The 19185-nt window shown below is 37.2% G+C and overlaps 1 protein-coding gene across 1 annotated transcript; it reads right to left on the reverse strand.

Annotated features, from left to right (window-relative positions):
* Window positions 1–2147: 2147 nt before the first annotated feature.
* LOC134800249 (3-oxoacyl-[acyl-carrier-protein] reductase FabG-like) lies at window positions 2148–2983 on the reverse strand. Its single transcript, XM_063772756.1, has one exon. It carries the CDS (start codon window positions 2924–2926, stop codon window positions 2162–2164), a length of 765 nt encoding a protein of 254 aa, XP_063628826.1. The 5' UTR covers window positions 2927–2983; the 3' UTR covers window positions 2148–2161.
* Window positions 2984–19185: the final 16202 nt, after the last annotated feature.

A 19185-nucleotide genomic window follows, 5' to 3' on the forward strand; every position in this document is an offset into this window, starting at 1 on the left:
CGATTTTACAGTTGTGCCAGTGTGCTGCCAGAATAATCAGAAGTAATTATACTAATATTTTAAATAATCTTTGGGATTAATAATCTGTAAACCCTGAGTACCTAACCAAAGTTGTATAAGTTGGGACAGTATGTATTAATACCAAAATGACATATTATTCCTAATAAAAGTAAATATTATTCGTACTGAACATACAGAAGAACTTATAAGGACTGAATAATCTACAAATAAGCTTTTAAGAAACTAATATGACTCGTAACAAACGTCCTCGATAGAAATACGCTCGACATTGGGACATGATTATACTGTTGTGAAGTTACTGCATGCATCACAGAAAAAAAGGAAAACTATAATTGTTATAAGATGTTTTTTATCTCAATCAAAAGAATGACTTTTATTAAATTAACATTAGTATGTAACTCTGACGTGTCTTATTCTCAATTTTTTTTTTAAATCCTCCGTGTTTTGTTTTGCTCCTCGCTACGCTCGTGGTTCTAAAAATGGAATCTTGAGCGTTGCGAGGGTTTCAAAGCACGAGGGTTAAACAAAATTTGCCCCCGAGTGAAACAAAATTTTTCACCACACCAACCCGAAGCAAATACCACATCAAATGCAAATGAATGTTATTAAATATTTATCATCCAAAATCATCATATAAAAGTCAATTCTACCAGCAAACATAAGAAAACAACTCAAAATTTGCATTTGATTACTTTGCCTCACATGTGAATTACTGATAGCAAAGTGCAACTTGAAGTGCAAAGTAAGCCTTTACGAGCTGGTGTGGTGAAAACGTTACTTTCGTTCGTTCGTGGGTGAATTGCAGAAAATAATTATGTACCTTTTAGCGTATTTAGTGTCCCGTGAACACACGGAGGATTTAAAAATATATTTTGAGAATAAGACACGTCGGAGTTATGTTAATGTAATATAAGTCATTCTTTTGATTCAGATAAAAAACATCTTATAACAAGTATAGCTTTCCTTTTTTTTTTAGATTTTTTTTCTGTGATGCATGCAGTAACTTCACAACAGTATAATCATGTCCCAATGTCGAGCGTATTTCTATCGAGGACGTTTGTTACGAGTCATATTAGTTTCTTAAAAGTTTATTTGTAGATTTGCCTCACATGTGAATAAAATGCAATTTTGCTATCAGTTTTTGAAGTGCAAAGTAAGCCTTTCCGAGCTGGTGTGCTGAAAATTATTACCACTGTATTCACAATATTTGTTTGGTACTATAAATAGTAAACATATATGCCTAAATGATATATACGTTCAATATTTCCTAAATGTAAAACTTTCCGAGAAATATTTTTTTTTGCTTCTTTTCGCTCTCCTACAAACCATGTAAGTGGCGTATGTACGTATTCTCACCCGACGACTTGCTCGAAAAATATCTTATTTCATGCAGGTGTAAAGGACAAAGGCCTATATTATTGTTCCCGTGGGAGTAACGGATTGTAAAAAAAAGCTTATTGCTTTGGTGCCGTATTGCAGGTATGAAATGAGTAGGTACAGTCAACGAGCAAGATAGTCGCATAGAAAAGATTCATATTTTCTGGATGAGATATGTCTTCAATTGAAAATAATGGGCAGGATACTAAATTTAAATAATTATAGACAATTGTACGTTTTTTATTCGGTTTTCCAGTTTTATAAGGAAACCCCGTTATCTCGTCGCACTGACGTTGCTTTTTCGTAGGGGTTGAATGGTTTTTTTATCGACCGTTTCGATATCGATGTTTATATTAGTTTAGTTAGTAAATAGGATTAAGGAAGGTAATAATCATAAATAAAACAAGTGAGTTATTTAAAAGTTATACCATACCCATGAAGTAATTAAAAATCTGCTGATTTTGAATCTAAACACCTACGTTAAGAATAAAGTTATACAGGCGGTGATCTTGGACACGGCGCGGATAGTACGTCGGTTCCTCTCTCTGCAGCCCTGACCACCGGTAGCTTGGGCCTTGCCCCGCTGCTGGCGGCACCCTGGGTTAGGTTTTTTATAATGTGTTTATATGTATTTTTTTATTGTTTTTTATGTTCTTTTGTATTTTACTTTTATATTCATGTTATAAATAACCTAACTTAAGAAGAAAAATAAATAAAGAGAAGTTATACAAAAACATAATGTTCTTGCCTAGGTATAAAACATTCAGTTTAAAAGGCATCCATTATCAATTACGTAGTTTGAACCAGTAATACTCCTCGCCTTTTCACTCGCCAAAAATAAAATCACGCGTCCAATCTCGTCGTTTTTAGCTATATACCCTAATGCAGTATAGCCTACCAGCCTTCCCTTTAAGTCATCGGCATTGCTGAGCTTGTTGTTGGTTATAAATTTATTCTCCACCGGCCCGGGGTTCACAGTATTTACCCTGACGCCTGAAGGCGCTAGTTCCAAGGCAGCGCAACGCGTGAAGTGCCCCAATGCCGCCTTTGACACGGCATAGAACATAAGCGTTTTAGGTATCTTTCTGGTCAGCAGTTCTGCTGCACTGGATATGTTGACCACATTTCCCTTAGTCTGGATCAGATAAGGCGCTGCCAGGCTGGTCAGTTGGATCACAGCTCTTACGTTGGTCTTCATCACATCGTCGTATGCCTGTAACGCCCTGCCACCTAGCAAGCATCCCTCTGACGCCATTCCGGCGTTATTGACAAGCACATCCAGTTGTCCGAAATGATTTATAGTTTTAGGAATGACGGTGGCAGTGTCAGCCTCCTTGGAGAGATCGGCTTGGATGATAAGAGGTTTCTTGCCGAGCGCCTCGATGTTTTTGGCGACGGCGGCGAGCTTGGCCTGCGTGCGCGCCACGAGCGCCACGTCGGCGCCCTCCTTGGCGAACATCAGCGCCGTCGCCGCGCCGATGCCCGAGCTTGCTCCCGTCACTATCACCACTTTGTTAGCAAAGCTCATGATTTCTTATATGCGACTGTATCTCAGTAAAACACTGCTAAGAATGAGAGATCGCTACTACCGTATAGCCCTGAAAATTATTGTAAAAAATTACATTAATGCACTCAATTGCTTTTACAATCACATGGCTATTTATTAGCACGTAGGCGAATCAATAAATACCGCCATTTGTATTCATGTATCGTGCAATTAATATTTAATAAATAAATATTATGGGACATTCTTAGATAAATCGATCATGTCCCACAATAAACTCAGTAAGGCTTGTGTTGTGGGTACTAAAGGAACATACGTTATAACGTGGTGAACACATAAATAAATGCCCTTACCGGGATTCGAACTATTACGAATCTTTAGAAAAACATAGTCACACATTTAACATTAGGTTAAGAATATCTTATAAAGTACGTCTTTTTAATGACTTCTACCTGAACTAGGAAAATCCTGTATCTAAGGTAGAGAAAAATAAATTACACAACGGAAAACTTGTGTGCGTTTAGGTAGGCATCAATTAGATGTGTACATTATAGAATTATGGCTAAACAATACCATATAAATCTAAAATTAATTACATGTATTTTGTATGAAGATGTAAGTCTAAACTCTAACTCGTCTCTATCCCGGACTAACGTGGCTATCAATAACCATGATCACTCATTCGAAATTTATTCATTTAGGAAACAAACATCATTCCTTATCCTTGTACGTTATGCTAGTCCCAAAACTGTGTAGCCTTGTCATTCGATTTCGAACCCACTTTCTGGAAGCATAAAGTCGGTATTTGCTAACACATTTGAACTAAAAGTTTTTTTATAGGTCCAGTTTTTCTTCGTCAGTATTCTTGTAGTAGGGGACCAGCATCTAAACTACTCATGTTTGGGAATGTTATTTTCGACGGAAAAGTTTTTTAAGAACAAATACATTGTAGGTGAGCTGAAAGGGAGTTTCGTCGGAGGATGTTCATTATTTCATGTTTTTTATGCCGGCCGCGTTGTATGGGTTAAGAGTTTGACCCTCGCATTAGATACGAATGGGCGATTTGAGTAAACGCGGGTCTTAGGATGATTCACGCTAGAACGGTCCTGATCCGGGCCGAGGCAGCCTCTTATTTTTTCAAACTTAGTAGGTACTAGGTAGGTAAGTACCTAATCGTAAAAATCCAAGTGATGATGATAGACCGAACTTATTAGATGGACTGCGAATAACGACAGTTTAATAAAATAACCGACAAGAGCACAGCTCTTAAATATAAAGAAGACGAAGAAGAATAAAATAACATTTTGAGCAACTTAGTTATTCATCATTTTTCAGTTGTATATTATATAGATTTAGATTTTTTTTTTCTTGTCAAATTACCTACGATATAAATTATTTTACACTCTATACAAATTTATATGATCGTCAAGCAGGATAGGAAAATAACAATTGATTATAGTTATACAAATGTCAAGCAATACATAATTTAAAACCATTATAAGCAATCGATTAATTAAAAATATATTATAAAACGATAAATTATAAAACTGGCCATTAAAATATTTAGATCAACTAAGTAATCAAGTTTTCTCACGTAGAACCTTTGTAGAAACAATATTACTCTAGACAGAGAGAGGTCAAGGATGGACGATAAAACTATGCCAAATCTGGCCATTGTCATATTTGATCAGAATCGATTGCTCATATCTTATTAAGTACGTGATCGGATACACAGTCATATTGGAGGAGTATTATACAATATGGGGGCCTATTTCACACGAGAAAGTAACAGAAGGTGAGTGGTGAAATTCTCGGATCTGTGTAAGAGTGAATTGGTCATTAGTCTTAACTTAATTGAATCATTTGTGTTACGAAAATTAACTATGTAAGTAAATTGTATTGTATTGTACCTAGGTATTTATTGTACTTAATTCGTACACATATAGGTAAGTCAGGTAGCATACGCTAACATACTTAAATAGTTGGCTTAACTGTGGTAACACAATGTAATCAATTAACTTTAGACTAATTACAGGTGCTTAACTATGTACAATTTTTTTCAATTCACTCGTAAAGCAATCGTAAAAGAGGAAAACATTCAGTGCGCTGGGGAGACTCAATGTCCCTATACCTATATTTGTCTTTATTACCCGAGGACCACCCGCCACCGCCAATGACGCCGACCGCTATAGGTACATTTGTCTTAACACATTCACTGCCCCCGACGCACATGTGCGTCCACCGTCATACAAGTTTGTTCCTAGGCCACGCCCCCTGGCAGTGATTGCGTTAACCAATTTATAGCGTTTGTCGTTGGCGTCGGAGTCAATCGTGCAACCTTGGAGCGTGCATTTCGTGGCCGTGGCATTAGGCGGTCCATTTAATCCCGTGTCCGGGCCGGAGCTTCCGGCGCTTACTTTTCTATGACATGACAGGCGATCAAGTGATGCTTTCCATATACAAAACCGGGCAAGTGCGAGTCGGACTCGCGCACGAAGGGTTCCGTACCATAATGCAAAAAAAAAAACGAAAAAAAAAGCAAAAAAAAAACGGTCACCCATCCAAGTACTGACCACTCCCGACGTTGCTTAACTTTGGTCAAAAATCACGTTTGTTGTATGGGAGCCCCATTTAAATCTTTATTTTATTCTGTTTTTAGTATTTGTTGTTATAGCGGCAACAGAAATACATCATCTGTGAAAATTTCAACTGTCTAGCTATCACGGTTCGTGAGATACAGCCTGGTGACAGACGGACGGACGGACGGACGGACGGACGGACGGACGGACGGACGGACGGACGGACGGACGGACAGCGAAGTCTTAGTAATAGGGTCCCGTTTTACCCTTTGGGTACGGAACCCTAAAAACGATCCTTTAGGTACCCAAGAAACGAACCACATGAAAACCGATGCAAATAATAAATGGTAACTATCCTCAGAAGTCAGATCAAAAACATGTTTTAAATTACAATAATTTTTGGGCCCTGTTTCTCAGATAGGGTGGTCTGATCTGACTTAAGGTAGACTTAAGGAGTAGGTACATATGTGTATGTATACAGTGTAGTAGTGAGGGGCAGAGTACTCCTTCACAAAGAGACCGAACAATAATAGTGTAATCTTAAATCTAAAACGAAATCGTTCGGTGTTAAGATGTCTGAATCAGAAGTGCTAATGATTCAGAATAAAAAATCCCAAAAAAGTATGAAAACTGCAGCGGTAGCACGGTCGCATTTTTATCGGCTGTGACCATGCCTGTTCACGTTCTAACAAGTATGTAAATGCGAACGTGACAGACATGGTGACAGGCTGACAGGCAATAAAAATACAACCATGCTGCCACCGCTGCTCTTAAAGCATCTTTACGTCTCTGGTTTAAAATCAAGTTAAAGTTAATTTACAATTAATGCAACGAACGCTACTGTATACACGGTGTGGCCTGTAACATGAGCAAAGAATTAAAACATAGATTGTAGTTACTCCTCAAACGGTGACACTTTTGTTCAACAACTTTTAAAAATTATGAAGTATGTAGACTCCCTATTTTTCATTCAAAATAAATATTATCTTCAATGGACGCCATCGCCACGCCATATTATTGTGATTGACTTAGAGGATATAACCAACGAAAACGCCATGTCTAAAATGTTCGGTACAAAATAGTCTGCCGTCTTTTGCGGGGGAGGGGTACATCAAAAATGGGTACATATAGTTGACATGTGGTTGACCATTGGCCGCCTATTTTAAACAGAGGGGAACGCCTGTTAATGGCGGCTCCATTGTTAATTACTCCGAGGTGATTGACGTTGCTTGTCACGCCTTAAACATGACAAAATTCGCAATACATTGCGTCTTAGAATAAACTTTAAAGTGTAATAAAAATCAAACCACAAGTTATTTTTAAAAGTCGCTGAACAAATGTTGGTCAGTATGAGGAGTACAGCCTACAGTTTAATTTTTTGCTCATGTTACAGGCCACACCCGGTATATATGTATGTCGGGAATGGTATAATTATGTAAGAGCAATAATATTTTAAGTGGCAAACTCCAAGTCGTAATGGTAATTTAGCCAATTTTATTAAGTTAAAACCAGCGTTGAAATAATAAACTTTTCGTCCAAGCTTTGAAAGCTTGGAAAGTTTCTAAAAAATAAATTTGCGTACACGTTATTCCTAATTGTAATTTGCCTACATTGCTATATAATTTCAAGGCCTAGCTCAGCAATTTATAAAGGCGAAGGAGGTTTTAATAGTACATTATTGTCGAGGCTCGGAAGTAGCTACTTGCAGGCTGAGGATTCGTTTTAAACGGACGACCTTGGGAGTCCGTTTAATTGAATCCGAAGCCAGCAAGTAGCCTTCCAGCCGAGTCATATATAGTGCTTTTCTCAAAAATGGTGCAAGAAATATAAATATTAAAGAAATATTTTACAAAAGCAACTTTCTTACGTATATATTTTCACAGAAAAAAGTAGAAACAATTGAAAAAATTAGCTTTGCCGCCTTTTTATTTTTTTAATAATAAAATAGAAGTGTATTTTTCTGCCGAAAATACGCCAACCTATTTGAGACAGCTAAATAGTCGCGGTACTAATCATATGTTTGGCTGTTTAATGGGCCTGTGCCTTCATTTGATATGGCCATTTCAACTTTTAAAAAGTTTGGAACTCGACAAATAATGGAATTTGTATGCAACATTGCAGTCCCAAAATCGAGACTGCAATGTTTTTAACTTTTTAATTTTTGACTGACCATAAACTACGCGCTTCGCAACCTATTTTTTAAACGGCAAAGTCGACTTTGCCGTCCATTTTTGAGAAATAGTAATTTACGATACAAGTACGAAATTCGCACCCACGCATTACCTATTCGCATCTTACAACGTTTAATAGTACCTACATTATGGATTATGGCCTTTAAATTTTCGACGTAGGTTAGTTACGTACCGTAGAACAGGGTGACTTTGGAAAATTTGGGGTTACTTTGATAGATTTAAAACGGCCATAGAATTACCATTATTCATTATTTACTGAAAATGTTCCTGTAACTAGTTAGATTACTATATAGTATATTCATATTCACCTACTGTAAAAAATCTCGCATAAAAATATATTATGGCTTAAAAACTAGAATTTTAAAGTCGCCCCTGCATTTGAAAGTCACCCCGTTCTACCAGCACAGGGTGTCGTAATGGAGCACCATATCTGTGGGGAAACACTCCTGACTTCGGTCGAACTCGGCACCGTTCGGCTCAGCATTGCTCCGAGCAATTATTAGGGTTGGCACCACTTGACTTCCTTGTGCGTGCACGACCACAGATAAGATAATCACTTGAATTTTGACAACCCTAAATAGCCGAAAGGGATAGTGCTATATACTAGAAAGGGATAGCATGATTCGACCCTGAATCGCTGTCAAACTTCGGGTTTGTAGGAAGTGTCCTTTCTGTACGGTAGTACTATTATTTCTTCTGTGACCATATGTACTGTAATATTTCTTTTCTATGACATAACAGGCGATCACGTGATGGTTTCCATAGAGAACGATGCGCCGGAATCTCCGGCCCGGACACGGCCCCGTCTAACGTGAGTCATCCTTAATCCTACTATATGAAATTGGAGAAGTAATAGGTAAACATAGTCAACATTTTAAATATGTATTAACTCATTTATAGACGGGTCTAACGCGTAATTTATCCCGTCTATAACTGTGAGTTAATATGTGTTCAAAACACGGAAGTTTTAAATATTATATTTTTCACCACATTACCTCGGAAAGGCTTACTTTGCACTTCAAAAACTGATAGCAAAGTTGCATTTTATTCACATGTGAGGCAAAGTAATCAAATGCAAATTTTGAGTTGTTTTCTTATGTTTGTTGGTAGAATTGACTTTTAAATGATGATTTTGGATGATAAGTATTTAATAACATTTGATTTGATTTTGTTTGATATTTTACATTTAATATTTGCTTCGGGTTGGTGTGGTGAAAAATTTTGTGTTTCACTCGAGGGCAAATTTTGTTTAACCCTCGGGCTTTGAAACCCTCGCAACGCTCAAGATTCCATTTTTCGAACCACTCGCTACGCTCATGGTTCAATTTTGGAATTTTTCGCTTGCTCGGGTATCAATATTAGCACGAATTTTTACTCCCCGACATATCATGTAAAACGAGCGGACCATAGAAATTTGTAACTATGTTTATAGGGTCATAAAAAAATACCCTCCCTAGCGGTTCGCTATCTACTCCAACTCTTGCATCATTAAATAGAGATCTGAAGCATGAAGAATCCCGCGTAATAAGCATAAATCGGGATTTTCGGTGCGGGAATGTTTTACACTAACCAAATAACAGGTAAAAACTGTAAAAAACGATACTAATTTAACATTTCTAAGGACATTTGGACCTACGTTACTTCATAGTTTGGTCATTATTTTACAATAAACAAAGTTATAAATACACGAAATCGTTCCCGCACCGAAAACCCCGATATATGGTAATAAGACTAATAAGCTATTTTACACTAGGTGAATCTGAATATAAATAATATTGTTATATCGGATGGAACAGAACGAAGGACTTTTACGCAAACTGGGAATTGTTCAGGCTACGTACTTTATTTTTAGCTTATTATAATCACGTTAATCTTTCTAACCGTTTTTAGGGTTCCGTACCCAAAGGGAAAAACGGGACCCTATTACTAAGACTTCGCCGTCCGTCCGTCCGTCCGTCCGTCCTTCCGTCCGTCCGTCCGTCCGTCCGTCCGTCTGTCACCAGGCTGTATCTCACGAACCGTGATAGCTAGACAGTTGAAATTTTCACAGATGATGTATTTCTGTTGCCGCTATAACAACAAATACTAAAAACAGAATAAAATAAAGATTTAAATGGGGCTCCCATACAACAAACGTGATTTTTGACCAAAGTTAAGCAACGTCGGGAGTGGTCAGTACTTGGATGGGTGACCGTTTTTTTTTTTGCTTTTTTTCGTTTTTTTTTTTTGCATTATGGTACGGAACCCTTCGTGCGCGAGTCCGACTCGCACTTGCCCGGTTTTTTTGAGATACAGTTTGTTTAACATTAGTGCGAAAATCTGTCAGTTTCAACCCTAGCAAGTAATCCTATTGAATGACATGACATGGGAAGTAGTTACGCAATAACGTTCCAACCCACAGAGACCTCATTTTGAGATAAACGCAATTTTAACATTTTAGTAGTACACTTATTCTCTCTAACTGCTACGGACAAAAACGATATCTGTTTGTTGTGGCCTAATGGCAAACCATTTGCTCCAGCAAAATTAGCCGATTTGCAATCAATGTACCAATTCGTACCTGAGGCGAGTCTTCAGTTTTATAGAACCCTTCAAAGCTCTGAGGAAACATATAGATAGTAATCATATCCCAACCCTTTCAATAGATTTTTCTTTCTTATTATTGGCTTTTCTTTTGTTCTTAATTCTTATGTAAGTACGTAATGAAATACTAAATTTTGTAAAATTTTTCAAATAAAAAAAGATAAAATACTTTTTGGAACGTTTCTGCAAAATCATTATGAATTAGGTTTCATACAAAAACAAATTTAGCAAAAACGTTCCAATACCGTTTTTTCTAAATACATACCCTTGTATAATACATATTCAAAAAATACGCAGCACTTCAAATAATAAGTGTGTATTCTACAATAAAATCTATCGTTTTTGTCCGTAGCAGTTGGAGAGACAAAGTGTACTACTAAAATGTTAAAATTGCGTTTTATGTTATTAAATTGGTATTATAATAACTCGATTAAGTATAGATCACTTAGATAACACTAGGCGGTCTAGCATAAGTTGCGTTCTCGCGCGCGAGTCCATACTTGAAGTCGCGCTAGTTGTATGGAGTCGCGCGCGAGAACGCAACTCATGCTAGCAGGTTAGGTATCCTTTCAGTTCAGCTCAGTCTCTAGAAATGTTTCACCCTGTGTAACGCTGAAACTGATTTTAAGCATTATCATTATACATATTATTCACGTTTAACACGCGTACCCTCACGCTTAAGATGCGTTATTTTTTAATCTTTTTAAGCTATTTAAAACATAAAAAAAGTAAATCTTTTTTTACGTGACAAAAGTTTCAACATATCAGGGGTTTATGGGCGGACGTAATCGGCTTGAGCGACTTAAGGAACTTTTTATAGCGGGAATATTTACTACCGGAGGGATATTGTAACATAAGATAGGTAGGAGAGACAATTTGAATACAAGGAAGTTGGTGTTTTTAAAAAATGTAGCTTAACCCGTTAAATAATATTAGCATTTATGTGCGTTGCACCTAAAATGATAGGTATTGTTTAAATTTAAAATTAGACTTTAAAACAAATGCCCAAAGACATACAGCAATCCCATCATGCACTGGTTATGATAAATGCAAGGGGATTTAATATTAAATTATATGTATAAGTTGCGGGTAGAACGTATTTCTAGTATTGCGATACAGCAAGGAAATGCTGCCAGCATCTAGCTACGGCACCATTCCGCAGGAGGATAGTTTGTTATTATGTTTTGTTTCTAGGTATGTATGTATATTATATTAAGTTTGTATGCACTAGTAAATTTTATGCCTTAACTTAGATGTATGTAATGTAATAAGGAAGCGTAGTTACCATTTAAACACTGTCCCGTAAATTCGCTGGCATTTTGTTGGTAGTATACATGTATCCCACCAAAACCATTTTCATTTAAATTTTGCCAAGACGAAAGCATAAGGCTCGCACTCAGATCTCTTGTACATAGAGCCAAGCTTCACAAGCTCTACACCTGAGTCAAAATATGTGGCGGTAGATACCTACTAATTTCGGTACAGAATTGGGTGAATTCCAAAAAGATGTAATGTAAAAAAGATATTTGTAATTAGTCTGTTAATTGTTCCATGTTGCAGGTCCATGGTTATGGAGCGTAGTTGGGCCATTTTATTCAAATTTGTACATGTACACCCCGAAAAAAGTTGTGTTGATATATTTGATATAAATCACATAGGAAATGGATGAAAGCTATTTTTATGGATACTTTTATGAATAAATTTATGTAAAATGTAAATAATTTTCTTGATTATTAAGTAATTAATAAAGAAAATAGCTTTTTCTTGAGTAGGGGCGAAGCGAGCGTTCATTCCGAAACCAACTTGTATGAACGTTTATAATAAAAACAAAAGGATGTTTGCAATGTGTTTAATATTATTTCTAAAAGAGTAAATGATGATATTGCATTTTCATTGTAATATAAATGTAGCGAACTTTTTTTAGAGACACTCGCATAATTCCACTCCGTGACTCGAGGATAAAATGAATCAAACTTTTTCCGATTACTATATGATTTTACGGGTTCATTTATTTATTTTATTTATTTATTTATTTAAACTTTATTGCACAGTTTTACAAAAAAGAGTACAATTGGCGGACTTAACGCCTTGAGGCATTCTCTACCAGTCAACCATTGGGCTAAACAGAGACAGTTAGTTTGGTGCAGGATTGTAAATGATGGATATGAGAATAGACACAAGTCGAGACTACTATGATACTATACTTAGACAAATATACATTTTAAATATACCTACGTATATACAAATTCAATATATATAAATAAACATACATATATATAATAATTATGTATGTACCTAGTGTGACATATCACATAGATATTTCGTCTCGAATGCTTTCAAATAAATGCTTACGCAACTTGCTTTTGAATGAAAGCTTGCTCTGAGCTTGTCTGATAGGCAGAGGGAGAGCATTCCACAGACGAATTGCTTGGCAGGTGAATGAGTTGGACAAGAATCCAGTCCGATGAGGGAGGACAGCCAGCATCATCATTGTCATAACGAGCATTGTCATAAACTTAGCAAGAGAAATATCTGTTTTTTTCCGATATCATAAAGTTTTTTTTAATGGTAGAAGAGCCGGCCGCAAAATTTCTAACCGACTTGATACCAGGATGAAATGCACAATGGTATCCCATAAAAGTGATGCTAAGTCCGAATTCGATAGTCTGCCACGGCGGAACTTGCCGAAAGTACGAAAAAGAAGGCCACTTCCGGTGCGAAAAAAGGGGCTGATTTAACCCATCTGATACCGAAATAATAGTTATGGCAGCAGTTAGAAATTTACATGTAGACACAGAAAAGCGAAATCTGCCAGTATTTATTTTGCCGGAAGTGCTTGGCAGACGCTCTCAAAGGTGGCCACCGGGACCCCTAATTTAACCCATCTGATACCACCATGAAACCAATTCCAGTCGGTAGATATGAACCCTCATGTCAGGAATATATAAGTCTGCCAAGGCTTTTCCTGCCGAAACACCTTGGCAGACGAGATTATGTAAGCAAGGTCGCCATCGGTTACCCTACACTAACCCATCTGATACCACCATGAAACCAATTCCAGTCGGTAGGTATGAACCCCCAGTTTAGGAATATATAAGTCTGCCAAGGTTTTTCCTGCCGAAACACCTTGGCAGACGAGATTATAAGCAAGATGACCATCGGTTACCGTACACTAACCCATCTGATACCGCCATGAAACCAATTCCAGTCGGTAGGTATGAACCCTCATTTCAGGAATATATAAGTCTGCCAAGGCTTTTCCTGCCGAAACACCTTGGCAGACGAGATTTTGTTAGCAAGGTGTACATCAGTTACCCTACATTAACCCATCTGATACCACCATGAAACCAATTCCATTCGGTAGGTATGGACCCTCATTTCGGAAATGTTTAATTATGCCAAGGCCTTTCCTGCTGAAACTCCTTGAGAGACGAGATTATGTAAGCAACATCCGCATCCGTGGGACCCGTATACGTAATTACTGTACACATACGGGTACTGGTTTATTTATTCCTTTATGCTTATACATATTTGTATATTATTATGTTATCAATAAAATATATTTATAATTTATTAAACCTATACCTAATACATTGGGAATTCATTACCTGCTTACGGCAGTAGTAGGGATTAGTGGGTGAGTTCTGGCTCACTTAGCCAGGCCAACAGTCCCTCCCCCTTTTTTTCCCTTGTTGAGGCCCTTGCCTTGAACCCAACCTAATTTCATTGTAGCTCGAATCTAACCTAATCTATTTATATTGCTTTTAGAATATTACAATTATCTACTTTTGCAAAGTTAAATGTTGAAATCTTTATTTCGCAAAATGGAATTTTAATATGACTTTAATGTATGTGCTAAGTAGATTGCACATACATTAAAGTAATTGGGTTTAAAAATATAAAAACACATTTTATGTTTACTATCCTATCCTAAGTTTATTCAAATAATATTCTGAACATATGAGATATAGTAACATCATTATTTATTCTGTGTACGGTGGAGAAAACATGAATGAAATCATGGAATTTGATTTTTTTATTTTTAAATAAAGATAAACTAAACAGTATTTTCCACAAACCGATGTGAAAAAACTTTGCAGTTGTTGGTTGGCATAATACCATCTCTTACAATTTCTCTTTATTAACATTTTATGATACTTAACCTTCCTGTTTTCGCCCGAATTAATCAAAAAATTCACCAACACCATTTACACCAACCAAATAGAAAACGGGTCCGTGTCTGAATTCGCGATCCCGAGTCCGGGTCCGCGTCCGGGTCCAGGTTCAGGTAGAAGTCGAATTCAAAATCTTGCTTGTTTTGCCAGTGGGGTAACTTGCTTAACAATCATATAGAAAAGGACAAGTCGTTGAGGAGTTCCGTTCTGATCACCATCAGCAGTACCACTTCATCAAATGCGACTATTCTTAATGTAAATTCTTGATTGCGTGATGAAAATACAAAAGTCACTATACAATGCCATTAAGATTTGTAGAGTTCCCTCGATTCCTTATGGATCCCATCTTCAGAACTTGAGCTTGACAAAAAGTGACTTAAAAACCTAACGTGCCTAACAAACATAACGAAGAGGACAAATCTCCAAACATGAGCTATGCGTCGTTGAAGAGTTCCATTCTGATCATCATCTTCATCAAATGTCACAATTTAAAATGTAAATGCTTGGTTTGTTTATAAAAACATAAGTATCACTATACAGGGTGAAATTTAATTCACTGGCCAAATTGAAACACCCGAAAGAACTCTAAAAAATATTAAACACGTGTTTTTTCTTTTAATACCGCTCAGTACATTTTTTTCGAAATAACTCATCATCAAGTTGTCCTAAAAACCTCGTACGTTATGGTGAACCGACAACTACCCACTACACCCGCTTCTCTCTTATCAGTTAAGGTCATTGACACCCCGCCCCTCCCGCTGTTTGCAATCGCGTCACCAATTATGAACCCTATTGCAGCGAGATAAGACGCTTACCTACATAAGTTGCTAATTTTTCCTTCATACTTTAACGGGCTTAGAGCCATCAAAATGCAAAGGCAACCCATTTTTAATCTAAAATATTATTTCTGACTAATGATTATTAACAAAACGTCCGTGGCTTAAAAACAATGAGTAAAAACTAGGTCAGGAATCTTTGCATTCAGGCGTATTTAAAAAATTGAATCATCTTATGTACTTACATTTGATTAAAAGTCGACGCAATTAACGAAGTCCCACGAGATGGTACTCTTGGATTCAATCCTTGTCTGCGAAGGCGTGGAACTGATTCCATTTCGTATAATCTTTGTGCACCACGTAAACACTCACCACTTAATAAATAACACCGTACCATTTCCTAATATTCCCGGTTCGAAAACATTTTTTTAAACCTTAGTACGCGCGCGATTATTATTTTAAGGTTGGCGAGTGACGAGTGACTAATCATTTATGCTAACCGTTATGTTTACCGCTAGCGCGGAATGGTTTAGACTACCCTCGAAATTGATAAACCTGCCTACCATCGCCAACACTAACTAGGTGGACCCTATTGCAACGATTATAAGGTTTAGTGAAGGTCAGATAAGGGTTTTGCTGATGTTGTTGTTAAAACCTACTATTAGGTTTGTTTACATTTGTGGTAATAGGGTGACCACGACTCGTGGAAAGTATTTAAAAATTGAAAAATGAAAATTAAAAAAAAATGTACTCTTTTTTTTCGCTAAATAGATTCCTTAAGTGTAACCTAGTGCCTGGAATGAATATGGCCAGTGATTTAAATTTCACCCTGTATGTATACCTACAAGATTTGAAGAGTGCCCTCGATTCCTCATAAATCTCATCATCAGAACTGGGTTTTGACAAAGACGGAACCAATCTGTATGTATAAACTTGTAAGTTACAACGCAACTAATAAAAAGAATTTTCAAAATCGATCCTGAAATGACGGAGATATCAAACATTAAAAAAACCGAATTAAGAACCTCCTTTTTTGGTTTTGATTTTTGGTTTTGCTTTATTTTATGGTATGGGTATGTTTTAATTCAACTTTTTAGTATCTTTTTTTATTTACTTTATTTTATTTATTATTTTTTATGTGATACTTCATTTATTTTAGATTTTGGGCTAATATTAGTTTGTTAACCGACTTCCAAATCTCAAAGAAGGAAGTTATCAATTCGGTTGTATGTTTTTTTTTATGTCTTTTACTCCATATCTCCGTCATTCATCATCATCATCATCATCATATCAGCCAAAGGACGTCCACTGCTGGACATAGGCCTCCCCCAAAGAGTGCCACAATGACCGGTCTTGCACCACCCGCATCCAGCGGACTCCTGCGACCTTAACCAGGTCGTCAGTCCACCTTGTGGGGGGTCTACCCACGCTGCGCCTTCCGGTACGTGGTCGCCACTCGAGAACCTTTCCGCCCCAACGGCCATCGGTTCTACGGGCAATGTGCCCCGCCCACTGCCACTTAAGTTTAGCGATTCGGAGGGCTACATCGGTTACTTTGGTTCTGCTGCAGATGGCCTCATTTCTGATGCGATCACGCAGAGAGACTCCAAGCATAGCTCTTTCCATTGCCCTTTGGGTGACTTTGAGCCTTCTTATGAGGCACACAGTAAGCGGCCATGTTTCAGTTCCATATGTCATCACTGGCAACACACACTGGTCGAAGACTTTCGTCTTGAGACACTGCGGAATATTGGACAAAAAGATGTGCCGTAGCGTCTCCGTCATTACTGGACCGATTTTGAAAATTCTTTTTTTGATTGTATGTATATGCATAGAGATTGGTCCCGTTTTTGTCAAAACCCGGTTCTGATTATGGGATCCATGAGGAATCGAGGGAACTCTTCAAATCTTAAAGGCATACATATAGTGATTTTTGGGTTTTTATCGACAAATTAAGCATATACATCCAAAAAAGTGGCATTTGATGAAGTGGAACTGCTGATGATGATCAGAACGGAACTCTTCAACGACGCATAGTTCACGTTTGGCGATTTGTTTGTTAAGCAAGTCAAGTTTTTAAGCCACATTTTTGTTAAGCTCGAGTTCTGATGATGGGATCCATGAGGAATCGAGGGAACTCCTCAAATCTTAAAGGCATGCGTATAGAGATTTTTGTATTTACATCAGAAAATCAAGCATTTTCATTAAAAACTGTCGCATTTGATGAAGTGAAACTGCTGATGATGACCAGAACAGAACTCTTCAACCACGCATAGTTCACGTTTGGCGATTTTTCCTCTTCGTTATGTTTGTTAAGCAAATCAAGTTTTAAAGCCACATTTTTGTCAAGCTCGAGTTCTAATGATGGGATCCATAAGGAATCGAGGTAACTCCTCAAATATTAAAGGCATAAGTATTACACATTTTAAATATTAAATATACCTAGTTTTTGGTTATTTTTTGTGAAATTTTTCTTAATAGGTAGGGGGCTATTCATAAATTACGTCATTTCAAATTAGGGGGGGGGGGTCTGGACATCGGATGACGGTAGCATGAAGTAGGAGGAAATGGGGTCATTTGATGCATGATTTTTGGATGATTATAGGGGGGGGGGGGGTCCAAAATCGTCAAAAATCGATGACGTAATTTATGGACAGCCCCTAGGTGCAACAGATATTCGGCCGAATACCGAATATTCGGCAAAGTGGCCGAATAGGCCGAATACCGAATAGTTGCCGAATATTCGTGGCATCTCTAGTTTTGATTATCTTTTTTATTTATGACATTAATAAGATTCTGACTATTGACAAATGTCATCATTGCCGCACATTTTCAAACAAATTGCCAAAAGCACTGCCAATGATTAATACAGTATGTTTCTTTTTGTTGTCGATTATTGGAAATAACCTTTGTTTGATAATTTATTTTTTTATCTTTTGTTCTAATTAAAAAGAAATTACCGTTAGAGCATTTCTGAGAAGTAACCCTATGTGGGATTTCAGGGTTTGTCCAATAACTAAGGTCACCCTGTATTTAAAAACGTAAACGTTAAAGTTTTGGGATATATGTATAGTAGACTATTAATACTCCACATTGATACCATAAGAAGTTAATAAAACTGCCTGAAAGTTAGAGAGGACTATGGAGGAGATTACTGTTTACTAGCTTTTGACTTAACTCCTGGCCCCTATTTCACTACGGTGGCAGGTGCGACACTTGTCGACATCACAGTTACTGACGTCACAGGCTACGGTTCCATAGGCTACGGTAACCGCTTACCATCAGACGGGCGGTGTGCTTGTTTGCCACCAACATGTTAATAAAATAAAAACTCCATTATATCGCCAAATACTAAGTACTTATTTTGCGAAGCTAATGACAATTGTGACAAGAAACACGACAATTGTCGGTAATTCTTGACAGCAAATGAGTTCTGTGTCGGAATTTCGTGACAATTGTCGTGTTTCTTGTGACAATATCGTGTCGTGTTTCTTGTCATTAGCTTCGCAAAATAAGTTCTTATTATTTGGCCATATAATGGAGTTTTTATTTTATTAACATGTTGGTGGCAAACAAGCACACCGCCCGTCTGATGGTAAGCGATTACCGTAGCCTATGGAGGCCTGTGACGTCAGTAAAAGTAATGTCGACAATTGTCGCACCTGTCACCGTGGTGAAATAGGGGCCAGATATTTCAGCGAGCTCTACTTCATATTGGAATTTAGTCAGACATGGTAGTGTAAGGCTAGAAGATCGTTTTGATACAGCGTTAACAGCAACGCTTAATGGTTTAGTTATGCCGAGTTTGCATTAACGTTAAATAAATCAATAAAAATCGAGATGTAAGTGTCGATTACAACAGTTAATTACTAGATAAATAAAACAGACAATGACTTATTCCATCACACCTGTAATATAACTCAAGATAAATACACAAGAAATTAAACACTATATGAGTAAAATTAATATAGGCGTGGA

Source organism: Cydia splendana, chromosome 19, assembly GCF_910591565.1.
Source record: "Cydia splendana chromosome 19, ilCydSple1.2, whole genome shotgun sequence".
NCBI lineage: Eukaryota > Metazoa > Arthropoda > Insecta > Lepidoptera > Tortricidae > Cydia > Cydia splendana.

Bases quoted from the DNA above. Each gene is read 5' to 3' on its own strand.
- LOC134800249 (XM_063772756.1), bottom strand. From the start codon at position 2,926: ATGAGCTTTGCTAACAAAGTGGTGATAGTGACGGGAGCAAGCTCGGGC.